General features: G+C 41.8%; 1 protein-coding gene across 1 annotated transcript in view; it reads right to left on the bottom strand.

Moving 5' to 3' along the window:
* lrrfip2 (leucine rich repeat (in FLII) interacting protein 2) overlaps positions 1-18,150 on the bottom strand; it is a 202,492-nt gene that overhangs the window by 91,025 nt on the left and 93,317 nt on the right. The window contains exon 6 of the mRNA XM_078539775.1: positions 2,201-2,356. Within this exon, the coding sequence (XP_078395901.1) occupies positions 2,201-2,356 (156 nt within the window). The remainder of the gene's footprint in view (positions 1-2,200; positions 2,357-18,150) is intronic.

Below are 18,150 nucleotides of genomic sequence, written 5' to 3'. Positions count from 1 at the left end.
CTATAAGTAGTGGTTAACAACAAAAAAGTTAAAACATTTGGACATGTCACCCAAATTAGCCAACTGAACGTAAAGACATTTTTCTTTGGTTCATGGCACACCAGAGGTTGCTCGGCATACCTCGACAGATTCTCCGTCTTTGTTAGATGTAATTTCTCTGTTAGAAGAATCACTTGGCCTTTTCTTATCCTGTAACAACTTTTTATCTGGTAGATGCACAAGCATATATTTAAGTATGTAAAAAAGAGAGTTAAGGGGTTTTCAAAGACAGTTTGTACAGTTACACCTGTACAGGCAGAGATACATGTGCAACTTAATTATATTAATTGTCTGAGATCAAGGGGTGTGTGTTAAACCAGGAAATAAGAATAGAGTCATTTAGATCCAGTCACTAATGCTAAAGTGGATTCAGCCTAAAAGGAGGATCTAAGCAACACAGGTAATGCCACCAAATACAGCTGCAACAAATCATATTCCAAAGTTAATTCTGCCATCCACAAAATGATCAACAACTCCATCAACCTCTCCTCAAAAGATTGTATAAAATCTGGGAAACATTGCTAAACATTAGCACAAAGACCAGTGCTGTTAACTTGTCAGTTATCCAAAATTTCTCCTAAATTAACGTTACTGATTCGAAGTAGTCTCAGAAACTGTTGTCAGTGATAGTTTAATTGTCAACGATTTACTACTGTTGAAATGGTGATACATGCTACAGTACATATAACTTCTGTTACCTTGTGAAGTAACTCCTATGAATTCTTACTCAAATTGTTATGTAATCCTGTCTATTACTTTTGATATCCATCAATTGTTTGCATATTGTTAGTGTTTAACTAGTGAGAATTATAATCTTACAGTTAATAACTACGTTTCTACTAACATCATAGAATGGTCAAATGATAACATTACAGCAGGAGGCCCACTGAGTATGTGCCAGCTCTTTCAAAGAGCAATCCAGCTAGTTCCACTCCCCGACTCTATCCTCATATCCTACAATTATTTTCTCCTCCAAGTATTTAGCCAATTCCCTTTTGAAGGCTACTACTGAAACTGGATCCACTCATTCTGTCAGACAGTGCGTTCTAAATCTTAACCACTCATTGCATAAAACAAAGTTTTTCTTCATGTTCCCTCCGATTCTTTTGCCAATCACCTTAAAATAACCCTTGCTGCCCCAGTTGGAGTATTGTGTCCAGTTCTGAGTACAGCGCTTTCAGAAATATGTCAAGGCTCTGAAGAACGTATAGAACAGAATTACTAGAATGGCTCCAGGTAAGGGATTAGTTATTTGGATGGACTGGAGAAGCTGGAATTATTCTCCTTAGAACAGAGAAGACTAAGATGCTTATCTACTCTATCTAAACCCTTTGTGATTTTAAACAGTTCTAATGTCAACTTAGTCCTCTCTGTTCTAAGGAGAATAAGTCCAGCTTCTCCAGTCCATCCAAATAACTAATCCTCCCTCACCCGGAACCATTCGAGTAAATCTCTTCTGTATCCTGTCCAAAGCCTTGACATATTTCTGAAAGCACCATGCTCAGAATCAGGCACAAGACTCCAAGTGGGGCAGCACTAGTGTTTCATACAGTTGTAACATAATTTCCAGATATTTGTACTCTATGCCTCTATTTATAAAGCCACAAAACCCAAGGGTTTTATCAACTTCTTTGTTAACTTCTCCTGACATCTTCAGAGATTTGTGCACAAACACACCCATCTTGCATCCCCTCAGCTTCTACTGACTTCCTCATTCTTCATATTAAAATGGGTTACCTCATACTTATCTGCAATGAGTTTCATCAATGTCCTCTAAGGCTATTACTATCTTCCTCACCATTTATGATACTTCCAAGTTTTGTGATCTGAATATTTCAAACTTGAGCCCTGTACCCCAAAGGCCAACTCATTAATGCATATCAAAAATAGCATTGGTTCTAACACTGAATCTTGCAGAACCCCACTAGATACCACAGATAACATCTTGTAAGTCAATCCAGTGTATAAGACAACCCCATTTTTTCACAGCCAAGAATCAATTATAGGCCTATACTCGGCATATAAATTGCCCACACCCCACCACTTCTGCTAAAACATGCTATACTCAGATTAGCAGTTGACCTCAATTTATCACCTCAGAAATTAATTTTTTATTCGCCTTATAGTCAGCGTATGGGATCTATTATGAAAGACAGCTTACCTCAGAGTTAACAATGCAGGGCAGGAACTTCAACCCCCAACAGACTTCGAAGCTTTTATGCCGATGGGGAGAGGGCTGCACATGTGTAGTTCTGCAATTTTTACTTTCTTTGGGTCTCAGGTGCCTGTCCAAGAAAAATGGTGTGAAAAACTCAAGTCATGTGACCAGGAGCAGAACACTGTAGCAGATAAGTGCCACGGCCAGCAGGGGAGACAGGGAGAAGTCTCAAAAGAAGAATCCCAGACAGGGACAGGAACAGGTCCCAGTTAAGTTAAAAGCAGGAAGAAGGCAAAGGTGCACCTTTGGAGCAGTCATAGCTCTAGTCGGTGTGACCAAAGAGCTGTGGTTGTGCTTGTGAGTTGGTGCTTGTGTGTATAGTCAGGAATCCAGGGGACCAAAATATCAAGACAAGATCAAAGCCCTGCAAGGTGGGCTGTCATTGATGTCATTAGAGCTGGAGAGAATCCCAAGGCAAGATCTTTGAAGATGAAGACTGAAACCCCTCATAAGAATGACAGGGCTTCAGTGAGATTGGTTGACTCAGTGTTACTGACGCCTGGGTTGTTCAAATATCCATGGGCTGTGGCTTGGTTGCATCTACCATTTATTGTGTAGTGAGTTATAGATACTAATTTGTTTTGTCGTTCTGATCTTGCCTAGCAAAGTTTATTTTTTATGTTTGTTCAAAACCCGTAGAATCTTGGGGCTTTGTTCTATCAGCAAGTGTCTTGAATCTCAAACTTCGTCTACTTTAAACAAACATTATTAGTCCCTAACTGGATCTTAGCAACAACCTGGGGTCTGGACTAGGAACATAACAGATCAAACAGGCAATACTGTAGCCAAGAAGATGTGTGGAGGTTTAAGACACATCCACAAGGTGCAGACCACACATGGTGAGCAACGAATAGAAATGGGTCCTCCAGCAAAAAGAATGGAATGCGAAGCTAGTTTAAGAGATTAAGAATTAACCAACTAAGTGCTGGTCCTACAGAAAGTGAGTCTGGGGAATGAATAATGATAAGTAAGGAGACAGCAGATGAATTACACAGGTATTTTGCACTGGATTCACCACAGAGGATACAAGTAACATCGCAAAAATAGCTGTAAATCAGGAAATGGAATGGAGGGGGAAATCTAAGGAAAAGTAGAATCACCAGGGAAGTAGTACTAAGCAAATTGTTGGAGCTGAGGGCTGACAAAGCCCCAAGCCCTGATTCATCCTAGGGTTTTAAAAGAAGTGGCGAGTGAGAGAGTTGATGCATTGGCTTTCATTTTCCAAGATTTGGGGAAGGTTCCATGAGATTGGAAAATGGCAAACATAACTCCTTTATTCAAAAAGGGAGACAGACAGAAAGTAGGAAACTACAGGCCAGTTAGCTTAACATCTGTCATAGGGAAAGTGTTAGAAGCTATTATTAAAGATGTTATGGCAGGGCACTAAGATAAATTCAAGGTCATCAGACAGAGTCAACATGGTTTTGAGAGGGGGAAATCATATTTAACCAATTTATTGGAGTTCTTTGAAGAATTTACACGTGCTGTTAAAGGGGAATTGGTAGATGTACTGTACTTAGATCTTGAGAAGGCTTCTGATAAGGTGCCACAAAGGTAATTGGGGAAAATAAAAGCTCCTGGTGAAAGGGGTAACATAGTGGCATGGATAACTAACAGAAAAGAAAGAGTAGGCATAAATGGGTATTTTTCTGGCTGGCAAGATATGATAGTGGTGTGCTACAGGGAACAGTGTTAGGGCCTCAACTTTTTACAATTTATATAAATAACTTGAATGAAGGGGTTTGGTTGATAAATTTGCTGATGACGCAAATAGGCAGGAAAGTAAATTGTGAAGAAGGCATAAGGCGGCTACAAAGGGACATAAATAGGTTAAGCGAGTGGGCAAAGGTCCTGCAAATGGAGTATAATGTGGGCAAAAGTGAAATTGTCTTTTTTGGCAGGGAAAATAATAATGCATATTATCTAAATAGTGAGAGATTTCAGAGCTCCGAGATGGGTGTCCTAGAGCATGAATCGCAAAAAGTTAGTACGCAGGTACGTCAAATAATTAGGAAAACTAATAGAATGGTATTGTTTATTGCAAGGAGGATTGAATACACAAGTAGGGGGGCTATGCTTTAGTTATACAGGGCATTGCTGAGACCACATCTGCAGTACTGTGTACTGTATTGGTCTCCTTATTTAAGAAAGGATGTAAATACGTTAGCAGTTCAGAGAAGATTTATTAGACTAATATCTGGAATTGGAGGGTTGGCTTATGAAGAAAGATTGGGCAGGCTAGGTTTGTATCTGATGGAGTTTTGAACAGTAAGAGTGACTCGATTGAAACATAGGATCCTGAGGGGTCTCGGCAAGGGGGATATGGAAAGGATGTTTCTTCTTGTGGGAGAATCTAGAACTAGGGGTCACTGTTTAAAAATAAGTGGTTGCTCATTTAAGACACAGATGAGGGGATTTTTTTTCTCTCAGAGGGTCATGAATCTTTGAAACTTTCTTCCTCAAAAGACGGTGGAAGCAGAGTCTTTGACTATTTTTAAGGCAGAGCTAGGTGGATTCTTGATAAGCAAGGGGATGAACTGGTTATCGGGGATAGACGGGAATGTGGAATTGAGGTTAAAATCAGATTAGCCATGATCTTATTGAATGGTGAGCAGGCCGAGGGGCTGAGTGGCCTACTCCTGATGCTAATTCATATGCTCATATGGTTTCAAGCTACAAGTCATAACATTTGTGAACTTGTCAAATAACTGGCCTGCAATGAGGGAATTTAGTGTCAGTGAAAAACTAGTGCAAAAATAGAAGGACAAGGAATTCCCAGCAAAGAAAATGCCCAAGGCCAAGTGCGCCATCAGAATAGGAACCAGCCACTGGCCTCATTTTGATATATATATATGTGCGAGATTGGGTCCTCAAAATCATCCGAATGGTTACATCATCATCACAAATGCAATGCGTATGTATGCACTCTAACGGATCAGGTCAAACCCTTGAATCCAGCGAAATTTTCAGACCAGCTCATTGGTTTGCCCATATTATGGAATGAAAATTTCTACTGTTGCAGAAGGCCAAAAATTAGACTACCAAAATACCTCAATGCCAAGATTTGTAAGTTTCCAGCGATTCATCAGAATTGCAAGACAAAAGTACCCGTTATGTCACATGGCAACATAGATGAAACAACCCACGAATTGCGCTATGTCCAGCAGCTGAACTATGAAGTGGAAATGTTCAAAAAAAGTAAAGTTATGGAAGGTGCCGTCAACAGTGCTATCAAGCAGCACTTACTCAGCAATAGCCTGCTCACTGATGCTCTGTTTGGGTTCTGCAGGGCCACTGAGCTCCTGACCTCATTACAGCTTTGGTCTAAACATGGAGAAAAAAGCTTAACTCCAGAGGCGAGGCGAGAGTGATTGCCCTTGACATCAAGGCAACATTTAACTGAATGTGGCAATAAGTAACCCTAGCAAAACTGAAGTCAATGGGAATCAGGGGGAAAACACTCCACTGATTGGAGTCATACCTAGCACAAAACCTTTCCACCATCTCCAAGGAACATGTCAGGAGTGTGATGGAATATTGTCCACTTGCCTGGATGAGTGCAGCTCCCACAACACTTAAGAAGCTCAACACCATCCAGGACAAAGCAGCCTGCTTGATTGGCACCCCATCCACAAACATTCACTCCCTCCACCAGTGACGTACAGCGGCAGCAATGTGCACAATCTACTAGACGCACTACAGAAACTCACCAAGGGCCCTTCAATAGCACCTTCCAAACCTACAACCTCTACCACCTAGAAGGACAAGGGCAGCAGATGCATGGGAGCACCATCACCTGGAAGCTCCCCTCCAAGTTACACACCATTCTGACTTGGAACTATATTGATACTCCTTTACTGTCGCTGGTTCAAAATCCTGGAACTCCATTCCTGACGGCACTGTGGGTGTACCTATACCACATGGACTGCAGCAATTCAAGAAGGCAGCCACCACCTTCTGATGGGCAATGAGGGATGGACAATAAATGGTGGCCTAGTCAGTGACACCCACATCCCATGGATGATGAAATAAAAAAGCTAGTTCTAGTGAAAACCAGAGAACGTGAGAAGATAAGATTCAGAACGTGTACTAGCCGACGGAACAAAATTAAAGCCTACGGTAGTTTTCACATGTAAAACCATGCTGAAAATCAAAGTCCCTGCAGGAACTTTTGTGCATGTTGATGACAGGAGGTGGACAGATGAGAATGGAGTGAAGTTGTGGATTGATAATGTGTGGCCTTTGCAGAGAATGCAGCCAAATGTGTGACATATTCAGCATGTTCAGATCCCATATAACCGATGAAATCAAGAGGGGCAGCTAAGAAATAACATCCATATTGCAATTATACCATTGCGGCTAACATCCGTAATTCAACCTTTGGTTGTGTGCCTCAACAAGCCATTTAAGGATCATGTTTGCTTTGAATGAATAGATGGATGGTTGATGGAGAAATAACCTTCACAAAGAATGGAAATAGGCATGCTACCCTGCCTGATGTTTTGTGTGGTTTCACCATCAAATCATGGGATGCTATTAATGCATAAACCATCATCAAATTGTTTAAAAAAAATGCAGAATATCTAATTCATTGAATGGAGATGATGATGATGATTTGTTGTAGAGACATGATTCTGAAACCAAAGCACCCAAATGTGATCCACAGTGGCATCCATACAATGATGCCATAGCCAGTGACTGAATGAATTTGACGAACTCTGTGTCCCATGCTGAAGATAATGAATTTGACTGTTTTTAAAAACAACTTTGATTGTAGAAATATTTCACTCAAAGCGTGTCACATTGATTTAATTTGAATTACTATGTTCTTTTTCTCCCCTTACTTCAAAATAGCAACAACCTACACCATGGTTCACATTTCATATTCTGTGTACAAATTGGTCCATTTCTGGAGGAAAGGTCAACTTATGCGCAGCGATCCAGTGTACTCAGCTCAAAAAAAGCAGCCATTCACCAAAACGTGCTGTTTTCTATCCCTTAGTCAGCTTTGTGGCCATTGTGCTACTGTCCGTTTTATTCCTTGGGTTTCAATTTTGCCAACAAGCCCAATATGTGATACGTCACCAGAAGTCCATATGCATATGCATGGTCCTCATCCACCTTCGTGGTTATCTCATCATAAAACTTAATTTTCCCTTAATAAATCAGGATTTAATATTGCAATCTCCAATCCTCTGTTTCGAAGAAGAATGGGAAGATTGTAGCCAGCTGTACTACAATTTCTACCCCCACTTCCTTAAGCAACCAAGGATGCATTCTATTCAATCCAGGTGGCCCGTCTATTTTCACCTTTCCAGTAATTCCTCTATTTTTAATCACATCCAGTATCCCAGCAGAATATGGGAACAACAAACTATTTCCCAAGAGTTCAAGATTGCCACGATTGTTCAACTTGCACAAAATGACAAGGACAAAAATCTGTGTGACAATCATAGGGGGATCTCACCACTTGTGGTAACTGGTAAGGTTCAAAGTCTGACTCAGGCTGGTAAGCCACACAGCAGAGTGTGAATTGCCAGAAAGTCAAAAGTAGGTTCAGGAAAGGCAGAGGCACTTGCGGCATGAACTTCACCCTTTGGCAAATACAAGAAAACCCACAAAGAACGGATGGGACTCTACTGTGCCTTTGTTCAACTGGCAAGGCCTTTGACAAGGTCAATAATAAAGGGAAACAGAAAAAAAATAACCCTGGCAACCACATTGCTTTGATAAAGTCCTCTTCCTTGGTAAATAGCAGTGCAAAGTGCTCATTTAGTACCTTATACTTGTCTCCTGCCTCCAACAATTGATCTCTATTTTTGTTCCTAATTGACCCCACCATTCCCAACAACATTATCTAACTTCTTCAATGTTTCAAAAAGGTAGTTAATTGATGCACTCATTAACTTTTGAGGATCCTAATTGTGGATTGGTGAAGGAAATTAATGTTCAATCCAAACTGTTAACACAAGGTCCTGTGGTGAGCTTAGATCAGACATCATCGACTCCCAGGCTTAAACTTTGTCCTAAACCTCAGAGGTTTAGGTCCAAAGTGAGTTAAGCCAGGGGCTGAAGGATTCATCTGTTTCCTTGACATATATGTCAGGATATCAAAATCCAGTGTTCTCACATCTGCTTCCCTGAAAACCAAACATTTATCAGTTAGAACCTGAATTATGTGCCAAAAATTACAATATGCAGTTCACTGGGAAGCAGCTATCTTTCCAACCTAAATTTTTGATACGAATAAACTGCACCTGACTAACAACTAGGTAGCACACTTTTTTGCTTCAGGCTTCTCAATAATATTTGAATCCACACACAGTTATCATATCATGAACTCAAATTTGTTAGAAGGCAGTGAAGAGTTTTTCATATTGTAGCCTTGTACAACTCATCAAGTAGAACCAAATTCCCCACAAGAAACCTGACTAATAAATGACTTCAACAAATTATGTATTTACTTAAAGGTGTCACACAGTAACACACTGTAAGAAAGATATAATAATTCTCAATGTTATTGGAATTTATTGTAAAGTCGAGTAACAGTGGGGTGTGTGTGTGTGAGAGACTTAATTGAATGAAAGGCAGCTGGTCTGAAGGCTTTGATGTAACAAAAGATAAGCTAGGTTTGAAATGTTAAGTAGGTAAACGTAGGTGTAAAAGGAACATCTGCATTATTAAAAAAACACACTAGATTGATTTCAAAAGGGTGGGGGGTGAAATATTACACCTAGCTAGGAGAAGTTCAGAAACAGTGTCTTTATTTCTCCCAAAGATTACTGGTAAAATTGGCACTATGAGAGATTTTTATTATCAGAGAGGTAAAGTCCAAAGACATGGTAAAACAATGGGAATTTGCATTCAAAAGAGAAAATATGGATAAAGGGGAGAGGACTGTGTATAAAGAAAGGCATTCTAGGATCTAAACAAGTGTGAAAAGCCTTCAGCATCGAAGTCCTAAGCTGCTGTCTACAAAGAACTGAAGTTAAGAAAATTCACTTTGAATTGGATTGTTAAGGGTATTGTGTTTCTTTGCCTGGGTCTTTTAAAACCTATGTGTCTTACTGTCACCTTAACCAAAGTGTAACTGGGAGTTAGATGAACTAGGTGATTTAGAAGTTACATTGTCATAATTTGTACGTTTGTGTGTGTGTGTGCTCAAAATCATTTCTTGTATTAATAAAGGTTTAATTTAGTTTTGTAAAAGGCCTATAAGACTTGGTGGCCTTATTACTACTGAATTCAAGGCATGCATCTCGAAATTTATACAAATTGCAAAACAGTTGTGGTAGTTGTGATTTCCACCACAACTTTTGAAATCCCTTTGGGATTTGAGCAGCTCAGCATTTACCATTGACTGTGCCATAACACACAGATCAGAAAATTCTCCAGATACAATCATTGGTTTACTATAGAGTATTCTATTCCTTCCAACCTCTGTCATACATCTGACACAGGTTCTAAGTCGAAGTCAGTGGCACAGGGAAAAGCACAAAAATCCTGTCCCAAGATATACTTGCTCAACTCCTCATTTCAAATCAAAAGATGAAGATAACATTCTTGATCACACTGAGTGAGGGCACAAAGCCTGGCATTAAGGAAACTGAGGAAAGGATGTGATGGGTGATGCCAACAGACTGCTCTACTAACTACCAACTAAATTCATCAACTGTGCAACTAACCAAGTATTTTAGATTCAGGGTAAGTATCTTGTACCAGTACTTCCAGTTAAATTAAATAACTGTGTTATTCAGTCTTTAATAATTATAACCAATTTAAAAACAAAGTTACTTTTGTCTCTTTTCCCCTTTTCTCCCTTTAAAACAGTGACTTATTCTCAGATACTGATCCACAGAAATATTGATAGGTGCCAGGAGTCCTCCACTGTTCTGCTCAGATGGGCACTTTTGAAAAAAAATCTAATGCTGACATCTGGGAAACATCGTCAAGGCAGGGCAATTAGCTATGGGTAATGCTAAGGGCAGAGACTCAATTACGGTACAGGACTCAATGGCCGATTCCAATCCCCAGCAGAGTAAATAACTTGTGGTAACCTTCCCCTCCAGGTCAGCCAGCTCAACACAATTGATTTGTTTAGCTGCATGCTATACAACTTCTTCATTATTCCCTTGGTGACCACAGAGGCACTCAGGGTTCTGTTTAAAAATGAAGCTGGTCTGCTGCTGTTCAACTCTTGATCGTCTCAATGCCACAGTAAACCACCAGGGGGAAAAAGCAATTTATTTTTCAATGCTGACACTATACAAAAAAACCCTAGACATAATGCAATATAAAAATGCACAAAAACCAAAATGACCACTCAATATTACAGCTTTTTAAAAAATGTTAATACTTAGAAGTGGAGCTATCAAAGGTTTTAAACATGTAAACATCAAAATATCTTTTATGCTTTTCAATAGTAAGAGATGGGTTGTAATCATTATTCCACCTCCATGTACTATAACAGCAAAATAAGCCAAATGGGACGTGTAGATATGAAGTTACTGCTGAGTAAGATATCAGGTCTTTTACTTATCTTGCGACTTGAAACCTAGCTTGGGATTTTGAGCATCAATTTGCATTTATATCACACCTTTAGTGCTGTAAGATGTCCCAAGGCAGTATGTGGCACTACTACTTTCACATAATGGGAAAAGCTTTTAATGGGGTGATCAGCTTGGCTTTCCAGTTGATCGACTCCTCAGATGGCAAGTGGAGAAATGAGGTGCTTCCCACAGATCTTACCAGGTTCACCCTGGTTTTTACTTTTTGGCTGGTGTTGTTGAGATGGGGGCCAACAGATCCCATCCAGGGCAACACTCAGCTATTTTGGGTCGTGGTCATGGATAAGTCACCCAAGTTGAAGTTCTTTCCCAGTGATGTTATTGTTCAGATGGAACGTTGACACAACTTCCTTGTCTGGATTTGGATGGAAATGGTAGGTCAGAAGTAACTTGCAAGAATCCTACCTGCTTCTTCTAACATTGATGCTTGCTTTAGCAATTTTTTTTATTCATTCATGGGATGTGAGTGTCACTGGCTAGGCCAACATTTATTGCCCACCCAAATTGCCCTTGGGAAGGTGATGGTGAGCTGCTTTCTTGAATTGCTACAGTCCATGTGGTGTAGGTACACCCACAGTGCTGGTGGGGAAGGAATTCCAGGATTGTGATCCACCAACCCATGCAGTAACATGTCCCAAGGCAGTATGCAGCGCTGCTACCTTCATATAATGAGAAATGCTTTTAATAGGATGATTAACTTGGCTTTCCAGTCGGTTGCCTCCTGAGATGACAAAATGACACTGCATGCTATGTAACAGCGTAGATAAACCATCCTGCCCCCAGAACCTTTTTTCTGTGTTGGAAAACGGTGAGAGTGACGGTTCCTCTGGGCATGCTCATCGTGTAGATGTTGGAAAAGGCCAGTTCAAGCACTCAACCCAATGGCAGGTCATGTTGAATGCATATGTTCAGCCGGTCTTGATACCAAGATAAACATGCAACTTACAACGGACTGCTTGTTAAAGTATTGGTAAGCCGAAGAGTTTTGCAGCATTGAATGATCATTGAAAACATAGCAGCAGGCCTTAGTGCCAGACGATATTGTATGCTGATGACATGTCTATGAAGGTAGTTGCAAGACTCCACCTGTTTCTGGAACCCTTCCCCAATACTGGCAGTGAGTGCAAGGAAACAGACCTTTTATTGAAGCCCACACGGTCCTTTGGCATGACATTTATTGGGAGCTGGGGGGGTGGGATTCCAAAATGGGTTTATCTGGTTAAGACTAGCCACTTGACCACTTTGTAGACCGTAGACAGAAGTATAATGAGGCAGCATTTCTTGGAAACATGGGCTAGTTTGCCTGGCTTTAACATGGCAATGACTTTGGAATGGTGCCAGGCTTCCAGAATTATTGTAGTGTCAAGAATGTTGGAGGTGAGTCTGGCAAGCCAATCTATCCATTTGGGCCCTACTCCTTGAGAAATTCTGGGTAGACGCTGTCCCAGACAGCATGACCGTCAGCGCTGTGTTGACCTCTTCGGTAGTTGTGCATGGAGACGCTTTTTGTGGAGAAAATATCTAGCACACACCCAGCTTGTTTCCAATTGTAATCATTGGCTTCGAATTGTTTAGGAGATAGTCTACAATGGCATCCGCACTCAACTTTGGCATCTCGTTATGGGGCAGTGAGTGAGGCCAAGCCAGCAAAGCAAATTCCAGGGTTGCCAGCCAGAAAACAAGAAATCCAGAGTTTCAGTGGCAACGTGCCAATGCACTAACTTGCCTTCCTCTCAGGAACACAGCAGTGCTGATGCTCTAAGCCCTTAGTGACATTAAACTCTGCCAACAATCACTTGAACTCTGGGAACCAGCATGGCATGTATTCTTTTCTGTAGTTGTGCAGAGACCAGGATGGCAAGTATTCTTTCCTGTCATTGCATATACTTCCTCTGGCTCCCATTTTCAGCAGCAAAATAAGGCTCAGTGCTCAAATATTATGTGGCTTTGCCCCTCTCCACCTCTACAAACAACCCGATGAACAACTCTGCATTACCCCAATTCTGGTTCTTGTTCTTCTGCCATTTCTTTCACTCTACCTGTGGCAACTGTGCCTTTTGCCCACTAGGACCCAAGCTGAAAATCTCTCTTTAAACCTCCCTGGGCTCTTCAGCTTTTAGCTTAGTCAAAGTAGGTTTTAAGATGTGTCTGAGTTATGGTGGATAGGTGTAGCGTAAATCACTGAGCAGATGACACAAGTGATTTAGTTAATCAATCACAATATTCTACCAAAAAAGAAACATTCTGAAGCCGAGACATCAGACCATAGTCAAGAGTGACATCACAAGGCAGCGCGAGAGATCGGCGGAGAAATCAGAACCAGCGCAAGTGCAGGGAAGCTTCAAAAAGTGACGTCAGCACAAAGGTGAGAGCTGATTGGTGAATAGTGGGTAAGTGTTTTTCTTCCAGTTAAAATAGATTAAGCTAAGGAAAGGTAAGATTTCTAGTTTTTATTTAAGGCACATAAATAATTTAACTTTTTTTTACTGTATTTAACTTAAAGTAAGGTTTCTTTTTCAACTAGGTGCATGGCAGAGCAGCTCAGTCCCGTGTTATGTACCGCCTGCAACATGTGGGAACTCCTGGACGCTCCTTGTGCTCTGACCGACCATATGTGCAGGAAGTGCCACCAGCTGCAACTACTTGAGCTCCGAGGTTCAGAGCTTGAGCAGCAGCTGGTGGCACTGAGGTGCATCGACGAGGCTCAGAGTTTCGTGGATAGCACGTTTTTAGATGTGGTCACCCCACAGCTTATGGAAGTGCAGACAGGGATAGAATGGGTGACCAATCAGAAGAAAGGTGTCAGCCAGATAGTCAGGAAATCCCCAGGGTGCATCTCGCTTGAGAACCGTTTTTCTGTGTTGGAAAACGGTGAGAGTGACGGTTCCTCTGGGGCGTGCAGCCACGCTCATGGCATTGTGAGTGGCTCAGCTGCACAGGGTGGGGGGGGGGGGGGGGGGGGGAGAGAGAGAAAGAGGGGAAGAGCAATAGTGGTAGGAGGCACAATAGTAAGGGGAACAGACAGGTGTTTCTGCGGCCATAGACGTGACTCCAGGATGGTATGTTGCCTCCCCGGTGCCAGGGTCAAGGATGTCACTGAACGGCTGCAGGGAATTCTAAAGGGGGAGGGCAAACAGGCAGAGATCATGGGATATATTGGTACCAAAGACATAGGTAGAAAGAGGTTTGAGGTCCTGCAAGCAGAATTTAGGGAGCTAGGAAGCAGATTAAAAAACAGGACCTCAAAGGTAGTAGTCGCTGGATTACTTCCAGTGCCACGCGCTAGTGAATATAGAAATAGGAGGTGAGTCCAGATGAATTCGTGGCTGAAGAGATGGTGCAGGAGGGAGGGCTTTTGATTTCTGGGGATGTTGGGACCTGTACAAGGTGGGCGGGTTGCACCTAAACCAGAATGGGGCCAATATCCTTGCGGGGAGGTTTGCTAGTGCTATTGGGGAGGGTTTAAGCTAACTTGGCAGGGCGGTGGGATCCTGAGAGGAGGTTCAGCAGGGGGAGATGCACAGCCAAAATTAGAAGAGAGAGTGAGTGAGTCTGGAAAGCATAGAAATTATAGGCCAGTTAAAGCACAAGGGAGTTTGGCAAGGTTGGGTGGTATTTATTTTAACGCAAGGGGTCTGACAAATAAGGCAGATGAGTTGAGGGCACAAATTAACACTTGGAAGTATGATGTCATTGCTGTCACAGAGACATGGTTGAGAGAGGGGCAGGACTGGCAGCTCAATATTCCAGGGTAAAGGGTCTTCAGGCGAGACAGGGAAGGAGGTAAAAGGGGAGGGGGTATCGCAATATTGATCAAGGAATCAATTACAGCAGTAAGGAGGGTTGACATCTTAGAAGGGTCCTCAAATGAAGCCATGTGGGTAGAACTGAAAAACAAAAAAGGAGTAATCACATTGCTGAGAGTGTACGATAGGTCCCCAAACAGTTAGAGAGAAATAGAAGAGCAGGTATGTAGGCAAATTTCAGAGAAGTGTAAAAATAATAGGGTAGTGATTATGGGGGATTTCAACTTCCCCAACATTAACTGGGTTTGTCATAGGTTTAGAGGGAGCGGAATTCTTAAAATGCATCCAGAAGAGCTTAAGCCAGTACGTAGAAGGTCCTACAATAGAGGGGACGGTCCTGGACTTAATTTTAGTGAATGAAGCCAGGCAAGCGGTGGAGGTCTAAGTGGGGGAGCATTTTGCAGAGAGTGATCATAACTCCGTTAGATTGAAGGTTGTTATGGAAAAGGAAAAGGATGGGCCAGAAATCAGAGTTCTAAATTGGGGGAAGGTTGATTTTAGTAAGATCAGAAATGATTTGGCCAGAATGGACTGGGAGCAGCCACTTTTAGGTAAATCTGCGTCAGAGCAGTGGGACTCATTCAAGAAGGAAATAGGGAGAGTACAGGGCCAACATATTCCAGTAAAGACAAAGGGTGGGACCAACAAATCGAGGGAACCCTGGATGTCGAGGGATATACAGGATTGGGTAAAGAGAAAAAGGGAGGCTTATGGCAGATACTGAGGGCTCAAAACAGCGGAAGCCCTAGAGGAGTACAGAACGTGTAGGGGGGGAAACTTAAAAAGGAAATTAGGAGAGCAAAAAGGGGGCATGACAAAACATCAGCAGGTAAAATAAAGGAAAATCCAAAGTTATTTTACAAGTACATTAAGAGTAAGAGAATAACTAGGGAAAGAGTAGGACCCATTAAGGACCATAGTGGTAATGTGTGTGTGGAGCCAGAAAGGTTCTAAATGAATACTTTGTGTCAGTGCTCACAAGTGAGAGGGACGACATGGGTCTGGAAATCAGGCAGAAGGACTGTAATAGAATTAAAGAAGTTAGCATAGAAAGGGAGGAGGTTCTAAGTGGTCTGGAAGGCTTGAAAGTAGGTAAATCTCCAGGCGCAGATGAAATGTGTCCCAGGCTGTTGAGTGAGGCAAACTGGGGGGGGCGGAATTACAGGGGCGCTGGCAATAATTTTCAATACCTCTCTGGCCACAGGAGAGGTGCCAGAGGACTGGAGGACAGCCAATGTGGTACCGTTATTCAAGAAGGGAGGAAGGGATAAACCAGGGAACTATAGGCCAGTCAGTCTAACCTCAGTGGTGGGGAAACTATTGGAAGCAATTCTGAGGGACAGAATTAATCTACAGTTGGAGAGGCAGGAATTAATCAAGGACAGTCAGCATGGTTTTGTTAGAGGGAGATCATGCCTGACCAATTTGATTGAATTTTTCGAAAAGGTGACCAGGTGTGTAGATGAGGGCAATGCATTTGACGCAGTCTACTTGGACTTCAGCAAGGCTTTTGATAAGGCCTCGCATGGGAGACTGATAACGAAGGTAAGAGCCCATGGGATCCCAGGCAATTTGGCAAATTGGATCCAGAATTGGCTGAGTGGCAGGAAGCAAAGGGTGATGGTTGAGGGGTGTTTTGTGACTGGATGCCTGTGTCCAGTGGGTTGAATGTAGGAGGGTTGATCAGTAAGTTTGCGGATGACACGAAAACTGGTGGGGTGGTAAATAGTGAGGAGGATAGCCTTAGATTACAGGAGGATATAGACAGGCTGATCAGTGGCAAACAGAACTTAATCCGGGTTATGTATGAGGTCATGCACTTGGGCAGGGCAAATAAAGGCACGGGAATACATGATAAATGGTAGGACCCTGGAAAGTATTGAGGATCAAAGGGACGTTGGTGTGTATGTCCACTAGTCCCTTAAGGTAGCGGGACAGGTAGATAAGGTGGTTAAGAAGGCATATGGGATATTTGCCTTTATTAGCAGAGGCATAGAATATAAGAGCAGGGATGTTATGCTGGAACCGTATAAAACGCTGGTTAGGCCACAGCTAGAATACTGCGTGCAGTTCTGGAATCCGCATTATAGGAAGAATGTGCTTGCACTAGAGGGAGTGCAGAGGAGCTTTACCATGATGTTGCCTGGGCTGGAGAGTTTAGTCATGAGGAGAGATTGGATAGGCTGGGGTTATTATCCGTGGAGCAGAAGAGATTGAGGGAGGACATGATTGGGGTGTATAAAATTATGAGGGACATAGATAGGGTAAACAGGAAGGAACTTTTCCCCTTGGTGGAGAGATCAATAACCAGGGGGCATAGATTTAAGGTAAGGGGGAGGAGGTTTAGAGGGGATGTGAGGAAGAATTTTTTCACCCAAAGGGTGGTGGGAATCTGGAACTCGCTGCCTGAAAGAGTGATAGAGGCAGAAACCCTCATAACATATAAGAAGTATTTGGATGTGCACTTGCGATGCCATGGCATACAAGGCTATGGGCCTAGTGCTGGAAAGGGGGATTAGAATAGTTAGGTACTTGTTTGATCGGTGCAGACTCAATGGGCCGAACGGCCTTTTTCTGTGCTGTGGACCTCTCTGATTCTATGACTATGACTCTATCCTGGTTTAAACATTTAAAATCAATTTTCATATTCAATTTCAATAATTCAATAATTTTCATACACTAACATTTAGGAAGTCTTTGCAATCCATATGTGGTGATACCAAAATGAAGTTTAAAAACTGAATGATAATTCTTTTCAACTACCTAATTTAAAAGGTAATGAGGAGACAACTCTGGCAGTCAAATAAATGCTTCAAGCAAAGTTTCTAAGGCAAGCTTACCGTGAGCTAATCCATCAAAATATAACCCTCATATCTATTTTATTAAATATCTCATTTTGAAAAATGTGACATAACATTAGCACAGTAACCGGGTACCATTTAGGACATTAGTAAACTGTTATTCAGGTTAAGGCCCTAAAACATGTTAACATTGGTTCATCTGGGTCGCCATTTCAAAAATTGCTAAAACTTTGAGACATGATCAAGATGGTATCTGTGATTATGCCATCAGCGAGGCAAATATTTCTTTAAGTTTGAAAGAAAATAAATGATAGGCCAGCTTGGATATCCTGACCAATGTACCCCAGCTCATTTGAAGACAAACGTTGATCAGAAAATCTAGGATGTGGAGTTTCTTTTCCTAAATGGACTCTGATAAGACTTCAGGATTTTTTTTAAGAAAACTCAAAGGCAGTTTGATCTTTGATGGTATCTGGATTTAATTACTTTTACTTATTTGTGTTGGAGGCAGGAGGAAGAGACAGGAAAAAAAAGTGACAGTGTAAGTATTTTTGAGTAAATAAAGTGGCATACGCAAAATAAAGTTGACTAAACAGTAATAAGTTATCACATAGCATGATGAACATCACAAGTACTCATGCAGCAATCTTGAAAAGCTCCAGTATACTTCACTCTTAAGGGCATTTACTGATCAGCAAAGTCAATCTGTATTGAAACCA

Source organism: Cetorhinus maximus, chromosome 4 (genome assembly GCF_964194155.1).
Source record: "Cetorhinus maximus chromosome 4, sCetMax3.hap1.1, whole genome shotgun sequence".
Classification (NCBI taxonomy): domain Eukaryota; kingdom Metazoa; phylum Chordata; class Chondrichthyes; order Lamniformes; family Cetorhinidae; genus Cetorhinus; species Cetorhinus maximus.
The sequence above is the reverse complement of the archived record's forward strand: the minus strand, read 5'-3'. Positions and strand labels throughout refer to the sequence as shown.